This window comes from Nycticebus coucang, chromosome 3, assembly GCF_027406575.1.
Source record: "Nycticebus coucang isolate mNycCou1 chromosome 3, mNycCou1.pri, whole genome shotgun sequence".
NCBI classification, from domain to species: Eukaryota; Metazoa; Chordata; class Mammalia; order Primates; family Lorisidae; genus Nycticebus; species Nycticebus coucang.
In genome coordinates this window covers 113,415,166-113,434,343 of record NC_069782.1, presented here as the reverse complement: position 1 = coordinate 113,434,343, position 19,178 = coordinate 113,415,166, and the positions used below count along the sequence as shown (strand labels likewise).

The following is a 19,178-nucleotide window of genomic DNA, read 5'->3' as shown; positions in this document are numbered from 1 at the left end:
GTTTTTCAGGAAAAAAAATCCCAAATATTATGTAACATGTTCACAACTAATTAGAAATCTTCAAAACTGCTTTGTAAGCCTAATAAATTATGTCTGAAGTTGGTGTTCAGCCAGGGGTCTGTCTGATTATCACCCACGAGCAAACTGTTCCAACTCTCTGCCCCTAACTCATTATAATTGTCTACTACTGTCTAAAATTTCCTTAAACATGTGAATGAATCTTTATTGTGTCTTTACTTCATTAGAAAAAGGGATTATAATAAATTTTGCATCATTTATTTTTTCTTGTTGGCCCTGGGATGGGAGAAGAGATATAGAAGTTCGAGTATTTTTTGTTATGTTGCTTTTGAGTTCTTAGCAGTAAAAATACATGGCAAAAAGTGCTAGAAGTATGTACATGAGACTTACTAAGCTGTTTTCCTTCCTCCCTCCCTCCCCTTGTTTTTTCCTTCCTTCCTTTCTTTCTTCTTTCCTCCCTTCCTTTTCTTTTTCTCCTTTTTTTCCTTCCAACTTTGAATCGGGGAATGTTAGAAATAAGTGTTCTTTTCTGGTAAGAAGTGGACAGTCTGGAACAAGTGATAACATTAGAGTGTTATCTCAACAAAAAGCATAATCACAGACATCATCTTCTGGTCACTGCAGCCCCCCTCACCTCCTCTAATTGCCCTGTGCCCTAGACTCAAAAGTGCTGGAGTCATGGCCTTGGGGCAGAAGAACTGTCCTAGTGAACTGGTGCTGAAGCACTTAACTCCACTATCTGCTCAGTGCTCAAGGCTCAGGATATGGGCTGTGGATAGGGTGAGCAGAGGGGAACATCAGCAGGATTTTTAAAAAGGGAGGAGACTCAGTAAGAGTATTGAATTCTCGTTTCTGGTTCCTTTAATACAGGCATGCCCTGGCTGTGTGCTCTGGGAAACTGCCCGCCTTACAGCTCCCGATCTCCTGGTCTGGTGCACAAGAGCTTCCCTTCACCTTTTCTGTCCTGTAGGCTATGACAGATCCTGGATGTTACTCTCCTCAGCATCATTCACCATCTCTTATTTTTCCGCATACCTCCAACCCACGCTTTCATGAATAGATGCTCCAATTAAACCTTCCTAATCTTCCTAACAAATTATTTTATTTATATAGGCATGGCTTTTCTGCTAGGTTCTTACTGATGCAGATTCAAAAAATCATATAAGCAGGTCTAAGCCCGTATACACCACAAAGAGGGCACACTTTATAACCCTTAGATAAGATATGAACAGAGATGAAAGAGGGCAAGGGACTAATTAATAGAGGATAGATGCTGTAGCCACCGAGGACAGTCAAACATCTTTCCCAGGAAGAAGGAAAGAAGGAAGAAACAGGATTTAATCAATCCTTGCTTCAGGACTCCGAACTACATTCTATATAGCCAGCAGGATTTCAGAATAGACAAGTGACGGCTGTGTGAATACCATTCTTGCCTTCCTCAAACAGGAGTTTCCATTGGATATTCCATATTTTCTCTACTATCTCTACTGGTGAGTGGGTTTGTCAGATTACAGGATCACCAGGAGATGTCTCTAAACAGAATGTAACAGCAAAACATCTTAGACTCAAGTGTTATGTTTATGTGTTTAATGAGATTTTGTTTGATATATGTGGAAAAGAAGGAAACAATATTTGGTAATTAGAAGCATGGGCTAGTTAGCAGTTCACCCTTCTGGAAACAGTAGAGTGTTTCTGTCTTCCTGCAGGAAACACAGCAAGAATAGATTCCTCGGCCTCCTTTGTAGTTTAGCGGGGTCATTACAATGGAGTTCTAAGGAATGTAAAGTCAGTGGAAGGCGAGGCAGGGATGTTTTTATATATCTTTCCAATCACCATATAAATAAAGAAGCCTAGAGAAAGCAAAGACACAGGATGAAAGATGCTTCAGTCTCAGAACCTCCACCTGGAGAAGGGCTGTTAGACCACCAGCCAAACATGTACACTCTCACTATTGTTTCATATGAGAGAAAAAAGAATAAATGTTAGACGAAGTCTCTGAAATCTTGGAGTTTGTTTTACTTCTATATAAGGAACTACTACCACACAAGTATTAGAGTCTAAACTAATTTAAGGCAATGAAAAGCTAGCATGTCAGTTGTATGCGTCTGCAGGGAAGTTGGAGACTTTCCCTTTGCAAAGTTTGTTCAAAGTTGCAGCAGCTGCTGTAGAAGTAAACTTTGGGAGTGTAATCAATTTCTATGTTAAGGGAGTCTATGTAGAAGCAAAATTTGGTTTTACCACCGTAAGTAATTCTATCATTTGCCTTCAAAAGACAGTCACTGCTTCCCCTTCCTACAGAAGGATAATTTTTAATTTGTTAGTGAGATTTTGTACTAAATTCTCACTATAATAATAGGAATCAAGATTTAAAGTGCTCTGGAATATATATATTTTAGGCTTTCTATTTAACAAAAGGATTTTATGACATTAATAAATTTTGAAAAAATCTTTTATATTCTTGAGATATAAAGAAGCATATATGTCTAATTCTGATAAATTAACAAAAGTCAGACTGCATTGAACTCCAAAAGTTGTTGTCTCAGACTTACCATTAAGTAGTGACTTTTAGAATTTTAAATTTCCTCAAAGTGTTAATATCTGAGTTTTGTAGAATGTGTGAATTTTGATTATGAAAATGAAGAGAGTAAGATATTACAGTTTATATTTGTCTTTCAAAGAAATCCTACATCCTGACTCTTTGGTTTCTTTTATCATCTATAAAAAAAATACTTAAATGTTTAAGATTACTAGATTTCATTTGTGTTAATTTTCCAGTGTAGCCTGTTTGCAAATATTTCCAGATATCCACATACCAGTTTATTACCAAATATTCTAAAATTCTCCTTATAATATTGTTTAATTTGACTCTGTAGTTAATAACTAATGAAAGCTTTTAAAATACATATACCTGTCCTTGTTGGGATTGATATTTGTAGTGGATTTAAAATTACCAGGTATGGTATAAAAGAAAAAGAAGTGATATTTGTGAAATACAAAGGTTGCCAATTTACTTATCTGATTATTTGTAGGTCCTTTTGAGTATTTCTCATAAATCCTTTATCTTTCCTACCCGCCCCCCCCATTTGTTCCTATAGTATAGATAATACTGTCCAATAGAAACATAATGTGAGTCCTAAACATAAGCCTCAAATGTAATTTAAAATTTACTGGAATTCACATTTGAAAGATAAAAATAACAGTGAGATTAATTCAGCAATACATTAAACTAATATGTTTCTTCTGCTTAAAGGAGTGAAACACTCCTTTCATTTATGAAAAATTTTGGACAATTGTGGATTTTTGCCACATCAAAACTCAAAGGTAGTTTCTTTAAGGTTACTTTTGATATGAAATCTAAAACCATGTTCAGTTACATTAAAATAAATTTACCTTCTTATACTTTAAATTGATCCTTTATCCATCAATGACTTTTTAACATTTTGCATTGGTCATTTGGAAAATATAGGTTCACTGAATAATGCAGGTTTTTCAAATGTTGACACCTTTCATTATACAAGATCAAGAAATAAATCACATTTTTAATATTAGCACTAATCTCGCTAGAAAAGTTATCAAGTAATAAGAAGCTGTCAAGCTCTGAGTGATGGATACAATCTTTTAAATATTCTAATTTGTGCTTGAAAGCATCAAAGTCATCATTTGCAAAACATACTATCAGTTTTCCTTGAAATGATGGGCATAATTCATTCATTTTTTTAAAATGCCTACCAAAATATCCCAGTTTGAATGACCATATTTTGTCTCTAAGGTATTCTTTCAAATAAGCTTGTAATTTCATCACATAATATATTGAGAAGGTGTTTAGGCACTTTAAACTGATAGATAGATGGACGGATAAATAGCAATAAAAATCTTTACTGTAGAAATGAAGGTGGGATTTAGGATTGGAAGGAGTCATTTTTTTTTTCTTAAAGAATTTAAAGATGATTTTATCATCAGATGAATTTAGGAAGACCAAAGGTCAAAGATATGTGACAAAGAAGAGAATTTTAGTCTAGAAAAAAATAAAAATATTTTTATAAATATTCAAATAAATTGTTAAATATAAAAATAGATATATATTTAAAAAACACAAAAAATAGATATACGTGTCAGGTACTCATAAATGAACTCTCAGGTAAGGAAGTAAGTTTGATAGTTTTCAGTATGCAGATGATATTTTATAGTTATGGGACTGCGTGAATTTACCAAATCTATAAGTGGATATACAAAAGAGAATTCACTTTTTTCCCCCCAAGAAACCTCTATAAAATAAGGTCAGGAGAAGAAAAGAAACCAGTAAAGGAAACTGAGAAGGAGTGAATAGTGAGATAGGAGTTAATTAAGAGACCTGGCTGGTGGCCTGCAATCCTAGGGATGGAAAAAATCAGTCAAGTATTAAGTTTGACATTATCAATCCGTGTAGTAACGTGAAATTCATTGGTGATACTGATAAGGGAATTTTTGGATGAATGTTTGGAATAGAATTATGATTAAAGAGGGTTTCAAAGAAATTAGATAATAAGATATTAGAGTCAAACCTAACATGTAATTTTGCTGGAGGAACAGAGAAATGGAGTGGTAGCTTCAGAGAGATGTAGGTCAAGAGAGTTTTGTTTTTCGAAGATAGGATAAAAAGCAGTATTGGAGGACTGATCATAAGGAGGAAGTTGATAATGCAATAAAGAAATGGGAAAACTGTAGTATCGATGTTGTAGGGCTGGTGAGTAGAAATTGAATCAATTGCAAAAAAACCCCATAAACTTTGTACTGTTGATGTATCTATTGGGTAGAGAAAAAGCTACTGGCTTCTGATAAAAACATAGAGAATTCAACTAAATAAGCCACAAGGGCAGCAGAGAATGTTGGTATAGATTCTGATGGGTAGGTAGATTTAATAGTAGGAATCCTAGAAGTATCCTTCCAAATGGCTTTGTTTTTTTATCTTTCTGTGAATTAAGGTATCAGTTAATCAGGCAAAAGGGAGATGAGAAGAAGGTATCAGAGAACAGGGGACATAGGAGATTTTCTTGGACACCGGAAGTATGAATGAATCACGAAATATAGTATTGTTATTCAAATTAATTTCTTCTTTCATAAATATATTTTAAATTACTTTAAACATATATTTTAAAATATCCACACAATAAGTATTAAATTCACAGTTTAAATTCCATACATTTCATAAAATTATATATAAGTAATAACTACTTAGTTATATTTTGTTCGTATTGATTCCTATAATATTTTAATCATTATTAGTATACTGATCTTATTGTGTAGCCTTTAAGCACCACAATGTGGATATTACAAATACCAGGAAAAGAAGTGACCTTTTCTTATATAAACTTCTCAGATCTTAATTTGATCAAAAATCCATGTGAACCTTAATATTTTCTATGTCAAAAACTTCTTGGCTTAGATTGGCCTTTGTTTGTTTTATTGTATCTTTAGTGTTACAAAGAAAATGTTGTTGAATGACTGTTCTGGTCTTCACACCCACCACAATCATGGCAGCTGGTCTTTAATATTATCTAAACAAAATTAAAGTGGTCATTGATGTCTGCAAGTATAGGAAGGTTAAATTTGTCCAGAGAACAAAATGAGGAGAATTGTGAGAAATGAAGATTGAAATGTAATGAAGAAAAGAAAACATTATTCTTGATCTGTCTTTATATGACTAATGTTTCCAGCAATAATTTTACTTATGTTTTGTGTTAGATTTACCAAAAGAAAGTTCAAACCCATGTTTCCTAGTTGGTAGAGAGTCCACAGAATATACCTTGGTATTAAATATTTTGAATAAAACCTAATATCAAACTTCCCTTTGAAATGATCTATCACTGAAATTATACAGAGCCCAAGTGAAAGTTAGAATATAAAAGTAATATCATTGACTACAGCCAACTGAAACTCTGTCAAAGATCATCAATGGCACCAATGGATATTTTGATAAAACCAAGGAAATAATGTTTGCTGAAAGATAAATATGTCCTCAAATATTTCTTTTCTCAATCACGAATGGCTAAAAGTATTTTTAACTATGACAATTTCATACATTTTAATTTCTATAACACAACTCTATGTAAATCATTTTTAAATTGTATGTAGCTCCAGACAATACTATTTTTTTTTTATTGTTGGGGATTCATTGAGGGTACAATAAGCCAGGTTACACTGATTGCATTTAAAGATCTGCCCACCAAATATACATCCAATGTGCGTATCATTGCTCTCACAATCATGTATTTCCCAAAAGTCAAAGAAAAAAAATCAGGGAATGCTATATTTGTTATGTGTGAGTCTGTATGTGTGCATACCTGTGTATTCCTATAGTAAACTTTAGTAATTAACAATATGGATGAAAGTAATAACATTTATGTTTTTGAAAACCTATTTTAACTTAATATTAATTTATTTTTAACCTGAAAACACTGCCTCCTGGCCAATACTGCATGTAACTTTCATTTCTGAAGTTTTATCTACTTACAAGCACATCTGCTTTGCCGCTCAGTCCCTTCCCATAGTCGTCAGTTGCAATAACTTGAAACTTGAAGTAAGACCTTCTCATGTTGTGGAAGAGCATAGCGGTTTTGATGAGCCCTGTATATGTCTCTACCACAAATCCTTCTTTTCCTTCTTTAATTGGTGGTACTATGAGTCTGTATGCCATGGCACTATAATTACCAGTATCTTTATCAGTAGCCTAGGATGAGAAAAAAAAAAAAGACATTATAAATAAGCAGTAAAAGATAAACTTTATTAAATGGCTTACTTCTGTTTGTAAGATTGATGGTTATTGTGTAACAATGACACAATAATGTGCTTCTAAAAGTATTTTCCTGAATATCATTCTGGAGATTTATGAATCTTGTGTCCATCGTGTGAGTGGCCATTATTAGAACGAAAGTGACTACTTAACTGCAAATAAAAAGCACAAAGATGTAATTTTGTATCCCTGACAAATCTCTCCTTAGCTTTCCTTTCCGGTTCCTCTTCCCAGCCTCTAGTATCCTCTGTTCTACACTTTACTTCTCTGAGATCAACTTCTTTTAGTTTCCACATAAGGGTAAGGACATGTGATACTTTCCGTTCCTGCCTTCTTTCATTTAACATGATATCCTAGCTAGCAGAAATATGTTCTAGGGCTCTATACCACTTGAGGATAACTGTAGTTAACCACAATATGCCATCTAGTTTCAAATTCCTAGAAGGAGGGTATTGAATGTTTTCAACAAAAGAAATCATAAATGTTTGAGATGGATGTGCTAATTACACTAATCCAATCACTATGTATTACATGCCTCAAACATCACTATATACCACATGAATATGTACAATTATTATTTGTGAATTTTAAAGAATATTAAAAAGTTCATGGACATTAACAGAGTCAATAAATCAAGTTTTTAAATTTCCATATGTGATGAGCTCGACTCCGGGTGGGAATCCCAGTGAGCTGAAGAATAGGATTGGTTGTCTACCCAAAGGTTGTCTTGGTGTAATAGGCGTACCATGTGATTATGGTTCTGATCTAGCATATGGGAATAAACATAAAAGGCTACAGTAAAATATCTCAAATTAAAGTAATATGAGTTAAATTTTGGGGTGATAAAAAGGAAACTTGAAGATGCATAAAGAAACCCTGCCATACCATTATTAGAGAGGATTAGGCTAACCTGCAACTTCCTTTTTAATCATCCTGTATCCTGATTAACCAGATTTGTTTCTTGTGGAAAGTACTTACAATCTACATGTTAAAAGTTTTTTCTCACCATTTAGAATTAAAAGGGGGTAAATAGTTGCTTTTTTTTTTTTTACCATTTATTTTTAAATACAGTGGCAAGCATAATTCATTAGGCTGGCTCTATTGCCTCTAGTTAAGGGAAAATTTTCAGAATGTCAATTTCAAAATTATAATGAAATATTTGGGAAAGAAATAATGGATATAAGAATTTTAGACAATTTATCCAAGTTTAAAGTTACCTAATTCATGATTCTAAATATGTAAGCTATATTTTTCACTTACTATTATTATCACTATTGCTTTCATTGTCTGGTTATTCTTATTATTCTTGTATTATTATTGTTAAGTATCTTACAGTAAATATTTGTTATTTGCCATTATAATGCGAAGAATTATACCAAAATAATTTTATTTAAAATAAGAAAAAACACTGAGGGATGTATTGTCTTAATTATTTAAATTGGTGCTATTCCATGGAATTTTCTGAAATGATAGAAACGCACTAAATCTGTTCTATTCCATACACTAGGCTCTAGCCACATAGGAATAACAAGCACGCAAAATTAGACTAATAGTACCAAGGTACTGAAAAATTAATTTAATCTCATTTTTATTAAATTTAAATAACCAGATTCTGCATGTTTATGGAAATTGGGATACCAAATGAGACAACAGTAAATAATAGAGAATTTGCATTAAGGCACAGTGTGAACTTGACTTAGCTTCAGATTCTCTATATATTCTCAAACATTTAGAACACTTCAGGATAATCCTATCTACTTATTAGAAAAGGTAAATTAAACTAAACCACCTAGACATTTCACTTCGGGGTCAAATATTTCATGAATTTTCTACAATATTAAGAAAATATCAGCTGTAGAAGAGGAAAAGCTCAAACTGTCAGTTCATAATTTTAGATGCTTAATATGGTTTACATCATGCTGGATGTTAGATTTGATGTTGGGGTGATGAAAACGAGATTTAAACATTAGGTCATAGTCTCGCTTAAAGGACAAATATAGAAAAAGTTATCAGCGTTTTCTTTTAAAGCTTTAGGTTGTACTCATTTAACAAAGGATAGCATAAGAAATAAAATATTTCTAATTAAAATTTAAGTAACATGCCACTCAAGGAATCCAAGACATCTCTTCTAGATCCTAATGGAACTAATTTCTTTTTTTTTTTTTTTTGTAGAGACAGAGTCTCACTTCATGGCCCTTGGTAGAGTGCCGTGGCCTCACACAGCTCACAGCAACCTCCAACTCCTGGGCTTAAGTGATTCTCTTGCCTCAGCCTCCCGAGTAGCTGGGACTACAGGCGCCCGCCACAACTCCCGGCTATTTTTTGGTTGCAGTTTGGCCGGGGACGGGTTTGAACCCATCACCCTCGGCATATGGGGCCGGCGCCCTACCGACTGAGCCACAGGCGCCGCCCCCCAATGGAACTAATTTCAAATAAGCTCTACTTGGTTACATATTATCCTCTAACTACTTGCTAACTTAGGAATTTTTCTAAATCAAATTTTTTGCTATTAATGTAAGATTTGTGACTAATCTCCACATCAAGAAACAAAAATTTACCTGCATCCCCCAATGTACTTCATGCACTTCCATTTATAATCTACCTCCCTCAGGAAAACCACTGTCCTGAACAAACATCATTAGTAATGTCTTTTAATAATAGAATGTGTTTTGTTTTCTGTCTTCTGACTTCTTTCATTCAATTTTATGCTATAACATACAAATATATATATATATGTCTATATATATATATATTTTTTGAGATAGGGTCTGGCTCTATCTCCCAGGTTAGAAAATGGTGTTCCGATGATAGCTCACTGAAGCCTTGAACTCCCGAGTGCAGGCAATCCTCCCTCCTCAGCATCCCAAGTAGCTAGGACTACAGGTATGCACCACCACACCGAACGGCTATGTTGTAAGATTCTAAGCATGTATATTTTAAAATAAATTCTGATTCACAATATAATCCTGTTCAGAAAAGAAAAGAAGGTTACCATAGTGATTGCTCAGTATATTAAACTACCTTAAACAATTCCTATTGACTTACTTCAGATTTCAATAAAGAAGTATTTCATCTTATAATATTTCTAGTTCAGTAAGTTATGATAACTACAAAATTGCCATATTTCATCTTAAAAGATTAAGGTGCTTTTTTCAGGCACCTTTTCTGAAATAAATAGTCATTTAATGCAAAAGTTAAAGTTTGGAGTTATTTTTACCTAGAAATATCTATTTTCTGTTACAATTTTGCATGGTATATTTGAAGCACATAATCAAAAATGAGATACATTTTTTAAAAATTTATGTTTACTGGACTTTTAAAAAATATATAAATCCCTACTGTTATACTTATATTGTATAGAAGTGACTCCATTTCAATTTTAATTTCTTTTTGGACATGATACTGAAAGATCACATTACAGAAAGTACTCATTGAGGACGGTTGCCAGGATCATTAGCATTTTTTAAATCTCCCCCCTCCATTAAGTATGTATACTTGATTATTAGTAAGCTAAAGAGTGAAGGACGAAAATTCTAATGAGTGCTATACTTCTGAACATTTTAAGGGATTTTCAAGCTTAACTTTGAGTCTGCCTCCAATATAACCAAAACATATCAGATATGATTTTGATTCACGTGGAATACATGCATTACAGTCATGTACATATCAACAAATATTCTTTTATGATCAGTTATAAAATATGATATATTTAAATATACACTGACTCAGGGCACAAATAATAATAATAAAATTCAGAGCACAAGTTTCAATCTGTGTCAGGACGTGATAGGAAATGGAGAGTTTCAGCAGACAGCACACACGCTCCTTCTTTGCTCCCATCATTCTGAGTTTATGTCCCTTCCTGCTCTATCACAGAAGTCACAGTCACATTGTTCCCATTTCTTTGTTCTTTTATCTATTTGCTTCCTACTTTTTATTTATTTATTTTTTTTTATTAAATCATAGCTGTGTACATTAGTATGATCATGGGGCACCATACACTTGGTTCATAGACCGTTTGACACATTTTCATTACACTAGTTAACATAGCTTTCGTGGCATTTTCTTAGTTATTTTGCTAAAACCTTTACATTCCACTTTTACTAGGATTCACATATTCCCTTGTAAGATGCACCGCATGCTTCCTACTTTTGATAAATTAAAATTTACTTTTTTGATTATTTGCTTTTTATGTTGTATCTTGGAATGAGGTGGACTCCAAAGTCAGGTGCGACTTTAAAAAAAATCAATACTCAGAGTTTCAGCTCCCCTTTATTGCTTTCAGTACACTTTCTAGTCAACCTTGCAAAACCTATACCTCAACTGAAATCCACCTACTTTTACATATAGTGTACACTCTACCCTGCCATGGCGCTGAACACAATGCAGATGTGGGTATCTGGCTCTTAGTCTTCCTCTTCCCCTTCGACTTCCTCCTTCATTACCAATGTCAGTGTTTATGTCAATGACACATCTAGCAGCTTGTCTTCAAATTCTTAGGTATAAACCCCTCTCAGCAGTCTTTGAATTGCCTCACTGCATCAATTCAGTTCTATTGCCACACTCTGGTCTTGTGCCTCATGGAGCTATTTCTCCTGAGGAATCACTCCATCTTTGGGAGCTTAAAATTTCTGACCCCAAACTCCTTCACTGTATTCATTAAAAACATCTTCTTTGATATTAGTAAATTTTCAGTTCTTCAATCTCCCTCTTTGAACCTATGGATTCAGGATTTACGTCAATTCCTGCTCTATCACAAAAGTCACTGTGGACTACATTACTCTCATTTCTTTATCCTTCCACAAACCTCTGGACCTCTGTCCTCTGGGCTCAATCTCACCCTCTATTCATGGTGACCAAAGAGAGCTGAGAGAAATTAGATAGTCAGGTAGACTAGTATTGCTAGTCAATTAGACTATTTCTAACTGTGCCTTTGGGATATATAGAAAAGCTTTGATATATATAATGATTTTTCTCCTTCATTTCAAAAGTTCACCCTTTTTTTCTTTTTTCAATTCACATTTCCTTTCAGTCCTCTCCATAGATTAGGGAGCTCTCATTCACATAAAAGTTGAGAATATCGGGTGGTGCCTGTGGCTCAAGGAGTAGGGCGCTGGCCCCATATACCAGAGGTGGTGGGTTCAAACCAAGCCCTGGCCACAAAAAAAAAAAAGAAAAAAAACCCTGGGGGTAAAAAAAAGTTGAGAATATCAAGTGTGAAATTTCTCAGCTTCTAATCATCTAACTAAATAAACTATGCATATCTATCTTTTTTATTTTTTCCTTTTTTGTTGTTGTTAAGTCATAGCTGTGTACATTAGTGCAATCGCCTGTACCCATTCTAAGATGCACCATAGATGTGGCCCCACCCATTACCCTCCCTCCACCAAAACCTCCCCCCTCCCTTCCCCTTCCTTGGCCCTTTCCCCATAGTCTTGTGCTATAGTTGGGTTATAGTCTTCATGTGAAAGCTATTATTTAGCTTCATAGTAGGGCTGAGTACATTGGATACATTTTCTTCCATTCCTGAGATACTTTGCTAAGAAGAGTATGTTCCAGCTTCATCCATATAAACATGAAAGAGGTAAAGTCTCCATCTTTCTTTAAGGCTACATAATATTCCATGGTATACATGTACCACAATTTGCTAGTCCATTCGTGGGTCATTAGGCACTTGGGCTTCTTCCATGACTTAGCAATTATGAATTGGGCTGCAATAAACATTCTGGTACAGATGTCTTTGTTAAATTGTGACTTTTGGTCTTCTGGGTATATACCTAGTAAAGGAATTATAGGATCAAATGGCAGGTCTATTTTTAGGTCTCTAAGTGTTCTCCAAACATCCTTCCAGAAGGAACGTATTAGTGTGCATTCCCACCAGCAGTGTAGAAGTGTGCCCTTTCCTCCACATCCACGCCAACATTTCTGGTTTGGGGCATATCTATCTTTTACTACTTTCTTCAAATCTCAGAGGAACAGCTGACCCGTTTTCCCCACTGAAGGCTCTTATGCCATGATCTGAATCACTACTGTCTCCTTTGCCTTTAATGTTTCATCAGCACTATTTATCTCTGTCCTTTTAACCTTCTCTTCTTCAGACTATAAAACAAATTATGTCTCTGTCATTAAAGGCAAAATCTTTTCTTCTACTCAATCTATACTTCAGACACCAGCCTTACAATTTCTATACCTATCTTTCTCAGTTAAGTTTCCAAATTTCTTTACAATAACTGCCTCTAATTCCAATTCCTTACCTCACAATCTTTCCCTTAACTGCAGCCAAACCTTTGTTCCTATCATACCACTAAATCTATTAAAGTTGGTGAAAGAGGTTGGGCTAAGTTTCAGAGCAACAACCATTCTTGTTATTTTGATACTACAAAGTCTATTTATGCTATTTGTATAATATTTATGCTGCTTATGTTTACTGAATATTTACTGAACACTTAAAATTTACCAGGTGCTATATAAATACATTGCATATATTATCTCATTATCTTATAACATCCTCTCCCTTGAGTAGATTCTATTTTCATATTTTATAGATGAAGAAATGGTTGCACACATAGGGTAGTAACTTGCTAATATTCACATAGATGGTTGCTAGCATGGTTTGATAAGTCTCATGTTAAAACACTACATTGACATGTCAAATTAGATAGCATAAATAAAATCCCATTGATAAAACAGCAAAAGTGGCATATATAATACTCTAAGAATTTTTCATAGATGCATCAAGGATATGGAAATTCAATAATAATTATGCAGGTCAAAAATCAGTGTTAATAGGCTGAATGTTTGAACCTCTTTCAAATTTATTTATTGAAACCTAACCGCCAATGTGATGGTATTGGGTGGTTGGAACTTTGGGAGATGATTAACTAAAGAAGGTGGAGACCCCATAGATAGAATTAGTGCCCTTATAAAAAAAAAAAATTGAAGAATGTTTTGCCCCCCTCTGCCTCATGAGCACAAGGAAGACTGCCATCCATGAGCCAGGAACTCAACCCTCATCAGACACTGAATCTCCTAGGGCCCTGATCTTAGTTGATCAATTACTATTTCTCTTGTATATAAGTCACTTGGTATATGGTATTCTGTTCATAGTAGCCTGAATAGACAAGTGAAGGCAAGAATTAAGAAAATCTTAGTATCAATACTGGCTGTCACTTAGATTTTATTTCTTAAATTGGTTAAACTTAAAATTTAATTTGGTTGATTTTCACAGTCTCAAAGAACAGGAGGAAGACCTAATGTCCACTCATGAAAGTGTGTCTAATAATATTCTAATTTCTGGGAAGCTGAAGTCTCCCTGTAGGTATGAATTAGAAATGTCCCTGTCCTTCCCAGCTACCACAGCCTCTACCACCCTCAAATGATAAGGAACACTGGTTTAAACCTTGATATTGAGTGCAGTAGGGAGAAAACTTCCGTGAGAAAACAGGACTAATCACAACCTTCATTTCAGTTTGCAGCCTTTATTTGCCCATCATTGATTTGCCAACTCAAAGAGAATTCATAATTTTCTGAGTTAGTAAAGTCTAGCAATCTTGACCTCTACCTGAATGAGTGGGTGAACCACAACCCCAGCTTTATGAAAAGTCATCTTTGACTAACAATGCCCAGCATCCTGATAGATGCAAGTACTTTTTCAAAAAATTCACCTCCAAACCATGCTTACAATTGTTCTAACAAATAAAGTCTGGAGAAAAATGAAAAGTTAATGTAAAATAATTCTTAAAACAGGCAAGAAACAAAACATCTTGAAATACTTTGTTGAGATGAAAAATAAAATTCCTAGTGTTCGATATCTAAATTATAGATTCAGAGTATAAAACAAATATGCTGAATATGTTTCAGTAAATAATATATTTACAATTTGAATAAAAATAAGAATAGTTGAAGAAAAGTAAAAAGTATATGTTAAATAAAAAAAATAAGATAGTTGGAATTAAAAGCTCGGAGATGGGATTCTTAGCAGATTAGGCATAGCAGACTAGGGAATTATTTGGTGAAGTGAATGGCAGGGCAAAAGAAAACTATACTGCTTTGTAGAGCTATAAAAATGAAAAATATTTTAAAATGTTTGAGATATGGAATTAAGAGTGGAAACATGATATAGTTTGGGTGTTTAGCCTTTCCAAATCTCACGTGGGGCCTGGTGGGAAGTGTTTGGGTGTGGAAGTAGATCTCCCAGGAATGGCAAGGTGCCTTCCCTGCAATAATAAGTGAGTACGCACTGTGTTATTTCACATGAGAGCTTTTGTTTACAGGAGCCTGGCACCTCTTTCTCTTTCCCTTGTTCCAGTTCTCATCATAGGACACACCTGTTTCCCTTTTCACCTTCCATTTTGACTGAAAGCTCCTTGTATCCCTCACCAGAAGCAGATGCTGGCTGACATGATGCTTCTTGTGAAGTCTACAGAACTGTGAGCCAAATACGTATCTTTTCTTAATAAATTACTTTGTCTCAGTTATGTCCTTTATAGCAATGCCATACAGACTAACACAACAATTTTGGCAAATATCCGACCAAAATTTCAGAAAGAGAGAAGAGAGAAAAAAACAGAATTTTCTACAATTCATAAAAGACAGTTATCTGCAGATGTAAGAAATCCAATAAAAAGGGTAAATGACAAGTAACCCACACCTAGAACTCACATGTTATACAGTAACTACAGAATATCCTCTACCCCACCCCTAACCCCAAAGTGTAATCTTAAAAGGTCTTAGATGTAGTAGAGTGACACTTGACATCTCATCAGCAGTATTGATCGTATATAATAAGAAAGATATTTTTAAAGTGCAGACAGAAAATAGCTGTCAATTTAGAATTCCAAACCTAAGAAAAATGTCTTTCAAAAACAGCAGAGAAAGAAACATTTTTTCAGACATTAATAGAGTTTGTCTGGAAAAGAACCCCACCGAAAGTTCTAAATTAGATACTTTAAAATGAAAGAAATGTGATTCCAATGGAAGAGCTAAGATAGGAAGAAAGGGAAAAGCAAAGAAAGTCGTAAATGTGTGAGAAAACATACATAACCATGGACTCTACAGCACAATAGTTATATTTAAAAAAAAAAAAAAGAGCAAAATATCCAAACATTATAATAAGTAAAATGGAATGGAAATGACTGGAGATAAATGTTCTGAGACACTCAGTGATGTTCGGGAGGAAGGAGAATTAATATTTTTAGGTACAGAATTTGTGTTAAAATTTCTTTCTTTCTTTTTTTTTTTTTTGTAGACACAGAGTCTCACTTTACCGCCTTTGGTAGAGTGCCATGATGTCACACGACTCACAGCAACCTCCAGCTCTTGGGCTTCCGCGATTCTCCTGCCTCAGCCTCCCGAGCAGCTGGAACTACAGGCGCCCGCCACAACGCCCGGCTATTTTTTGTTGCAGTTCAGCAGGGGCTGGGTTTGAACCCACCACCCTCGGTATATGGGGCCGGCGCCCTACTCACTGAGCCACAGGTTCTACACTTACTTAGTTAAAATAGAGTACATACTTCTACATATACTAGGAACACATATGGTAATAAAAAAGAAATCCAAAATAAAATGGGAAAAAAAAAAAAGGATTGAAAAATATAGAAAAAAATGACAAAGGAAAATCCAAAATATAATGCTAGGGGATAAAGTCTATTATATCTGTAATTACCACAAATGTAATTTAGTCTTCTACTTAAAGTCATATTTAATCACACTGGAGAGATTACTCTTTATAAAATATGATCTCTAAAAGAAGGAACATTTTTAGATGCATAGCCAAAATATATATCCATCTTCATTTAGAACTCATTTTCAAATAGGTTCTACCTATTTTAATTCAGAACTACTTTTCAAATAGAATTCTACATTTTAGAGGGGAGTGAGTGAAGAACCAACAGAATGGCAGAGAAGAACCAAGGAAATGATTTGACTAAACATCATGAGGAAATTTAAACACGAATAAAGCAAAACAGACACGTGGGTGTTTTTAAATTAATTCTATAAATGGTTACAAATATAACTAGCACTGTTTCCTTAAAATTTTGTGAAAATTCATGGAGATCGTCTAGTTAAGGCGTAAATAAGTAAAAGTTAGAAATCTAGTCTAGAATTTATTAGCTAGAAAGAAGAGGCCATCTAACAAACTTGGTTAATTTAATGCCTAAAAATGAAAACTGATTAGTCATGGAAAATCTAAATGAATAAAATTCCTAAAATATCACCATTTTACTTATCCGATCAGCTTCTTTATAACCAAAAACTTGTACTGTATGTACAACATTAATATTTTGGAGAGGTGACCCTGGAAGATTTGATTCACTGGCTTTTATGAGTTTTCCCAGTGAACAAAATAAGAAAAGTTATGTGTAGAGTTGTTTCAAAAGAATAAAAATTAGAAATGAATATTATAATTATACTTGCTGTAATTAGATTTTTAAATGAAAGCTTAGAGACATGCAACCACTTACCCATTTCTAAGGCCTCATCTGGAATTTTTAATGCACACAGGTGCCCGACATTAAGAGAAAATCACCAAATAATTGCCGCTATCATGCAGGGGAGAAGGTGAGATCATTAATTTTCTAACAGCCTAAATAACTGTTCATCTCTGTTGCCTAAATGAATACTATGGATGCAGAAATATTAGTGGAATAATTAGTGATGTCCTAAGAACTTTCAAACCCATTAAAGTCCAATAATGCTAACTTTAACTTTAGCTTGTCAATTAGACCCATTTTAACATTTAATAGCACTGAAGACTCACTTTCACTGAAATAGAGTGAAAGTGTTTTAGAGTCTGGGTAAAAATACTCAAATCTTACATCCAATTGCGAAGGTTAGAATATCAAGCTGTGTTTGCAAGGGGCAAAAAGAACAGAGCTTTGGCAGATTAGAACTACTTTAACTTATTCTTACATTTTTATGAACCAGAAATAAACCTTCTTTTTCAAGTCTTTAATAAAGACAATAGGGCCAGCATATGATAAAATATAAGCAAGGAAAATGTCAGGTAGATGGATCTCTTCATAAGGCTATTCAAATCTTTTGGAGAGAAAGAGAGAGGGAGGAGAAAGAGAGAAAGAGAGAAAGAAAATAGAGATAGATAGATAGATAAATAGATAGAACAGATAGATAGATAGATGATAGATAGATAGATAGATAGATAGATAGATAGAACAGATAGATAGATAGATAGAACAGATAGATAGATAGATAGATAGATAGATAGATAGATAGATAGATAGATAGATAGATAGATAAATAGATAGAACAGATAGATAGATAGATGATAGATAGATAGATAGATAGATAGATAGATAGATAGATAGATAGATAGATAGATAGATAGAACAGATAGATAGATAGATAGATAGATAGATAGATAGATAGAACAGATAGAACACACAATTTAAATCAGAAAGCTCAGCATTGATTTGTATAAGAATGTCAAAAAGCAATCACAGTGTAATGTTAATAATTTCTAATTTCAATATACTCTTGCTATTTGCAGAGTTAAGTAAAAGTCTAATATAATTCTGAGATATCCTAAAGAGTAAAATACAACTCAGTGTAGAAACAATTATGTGATAATTGTGTGTACAGGCATCCCAGTCACGATGTGAAATACAAAGGCTTTATAGAACTTTGTTATTATAGATAGTTAGGATTTGTCAAGTTTACACTTAATTTCAAGCAGGGTGTTGAAGATTACAGGGTAACACCTATTTGAAATTTTTTTTTAGAAAAGGATCTGTGGAAAAGTAAAATATTCCTTTTATTATTTTTAGACTTTACATATTTTAACATTCTGTGTTACAGAAGGCATGAGAACACAAAATAAGCAAGATGTACATTTATGTAATAATCTACGCTGTCTTACTTTTATTTTCCTTTTCTGGTAAAAATATTTTGAAACATAATTATCATTACCTTGTAAATAATGACTTTCTTCTTTTCCTCATTATGGCTAACATAATGACTGATCATAAATTCCTTAGAGGTGTTTTCAAATAAACTCTGAAATTACTTCTTTTAACTTTTCATCCATGGAAAAGAAATAAAGGGTGCTTTATCACGCAGACATATTCGCCAAATAAAATACATGTACAATTTGAGCCCTTTGTCTGAGAAAAGAAACTAGTTTGCATGCTAATTTAGATTCACACAGTATTATTAATTTTTACCAAAAGCTTACCTAATAGTCTTAAACTGTTAAGACTGTTATACCGTATACAATAATGCTGTAGTTTTATATCCTAAAGCCTTCAACATTCAAACCAAATTAAACAGCATGCTCACCATTTCTAACCACTTGATTAAGTTCAATCAATCCAAATTCCTTTCTCCTTCCTGACCCCCACCCGCATGGTGTTCTGTCCACCACGCTTGGTCGTCT

At 33.9% G+C, this 19,178-nt stretch overlaps 1 protein-coding gene across 1 annotated transcript in view; it reads right to left on the bottom strand.

The window, feature by feature from the left end:
• The window catches only part of LOC128581091 (protocadherin-15-like), a 724,065-nt gene that overhangs the window by 44,644 nt on the left and 660,243 nt on the right, over positions 1-19,178 (bottom strand). The window contains exon 28 of the mRNA XM_053583500.1: positions 6,509-6,724. Coding sequence (XP_053439475.1) covers positions 6,509-6,724 — 216 coding nt within the window. The remainder of the gene's footprint in view (positions 1-6,508; positions 6,725-19,178) is intronic.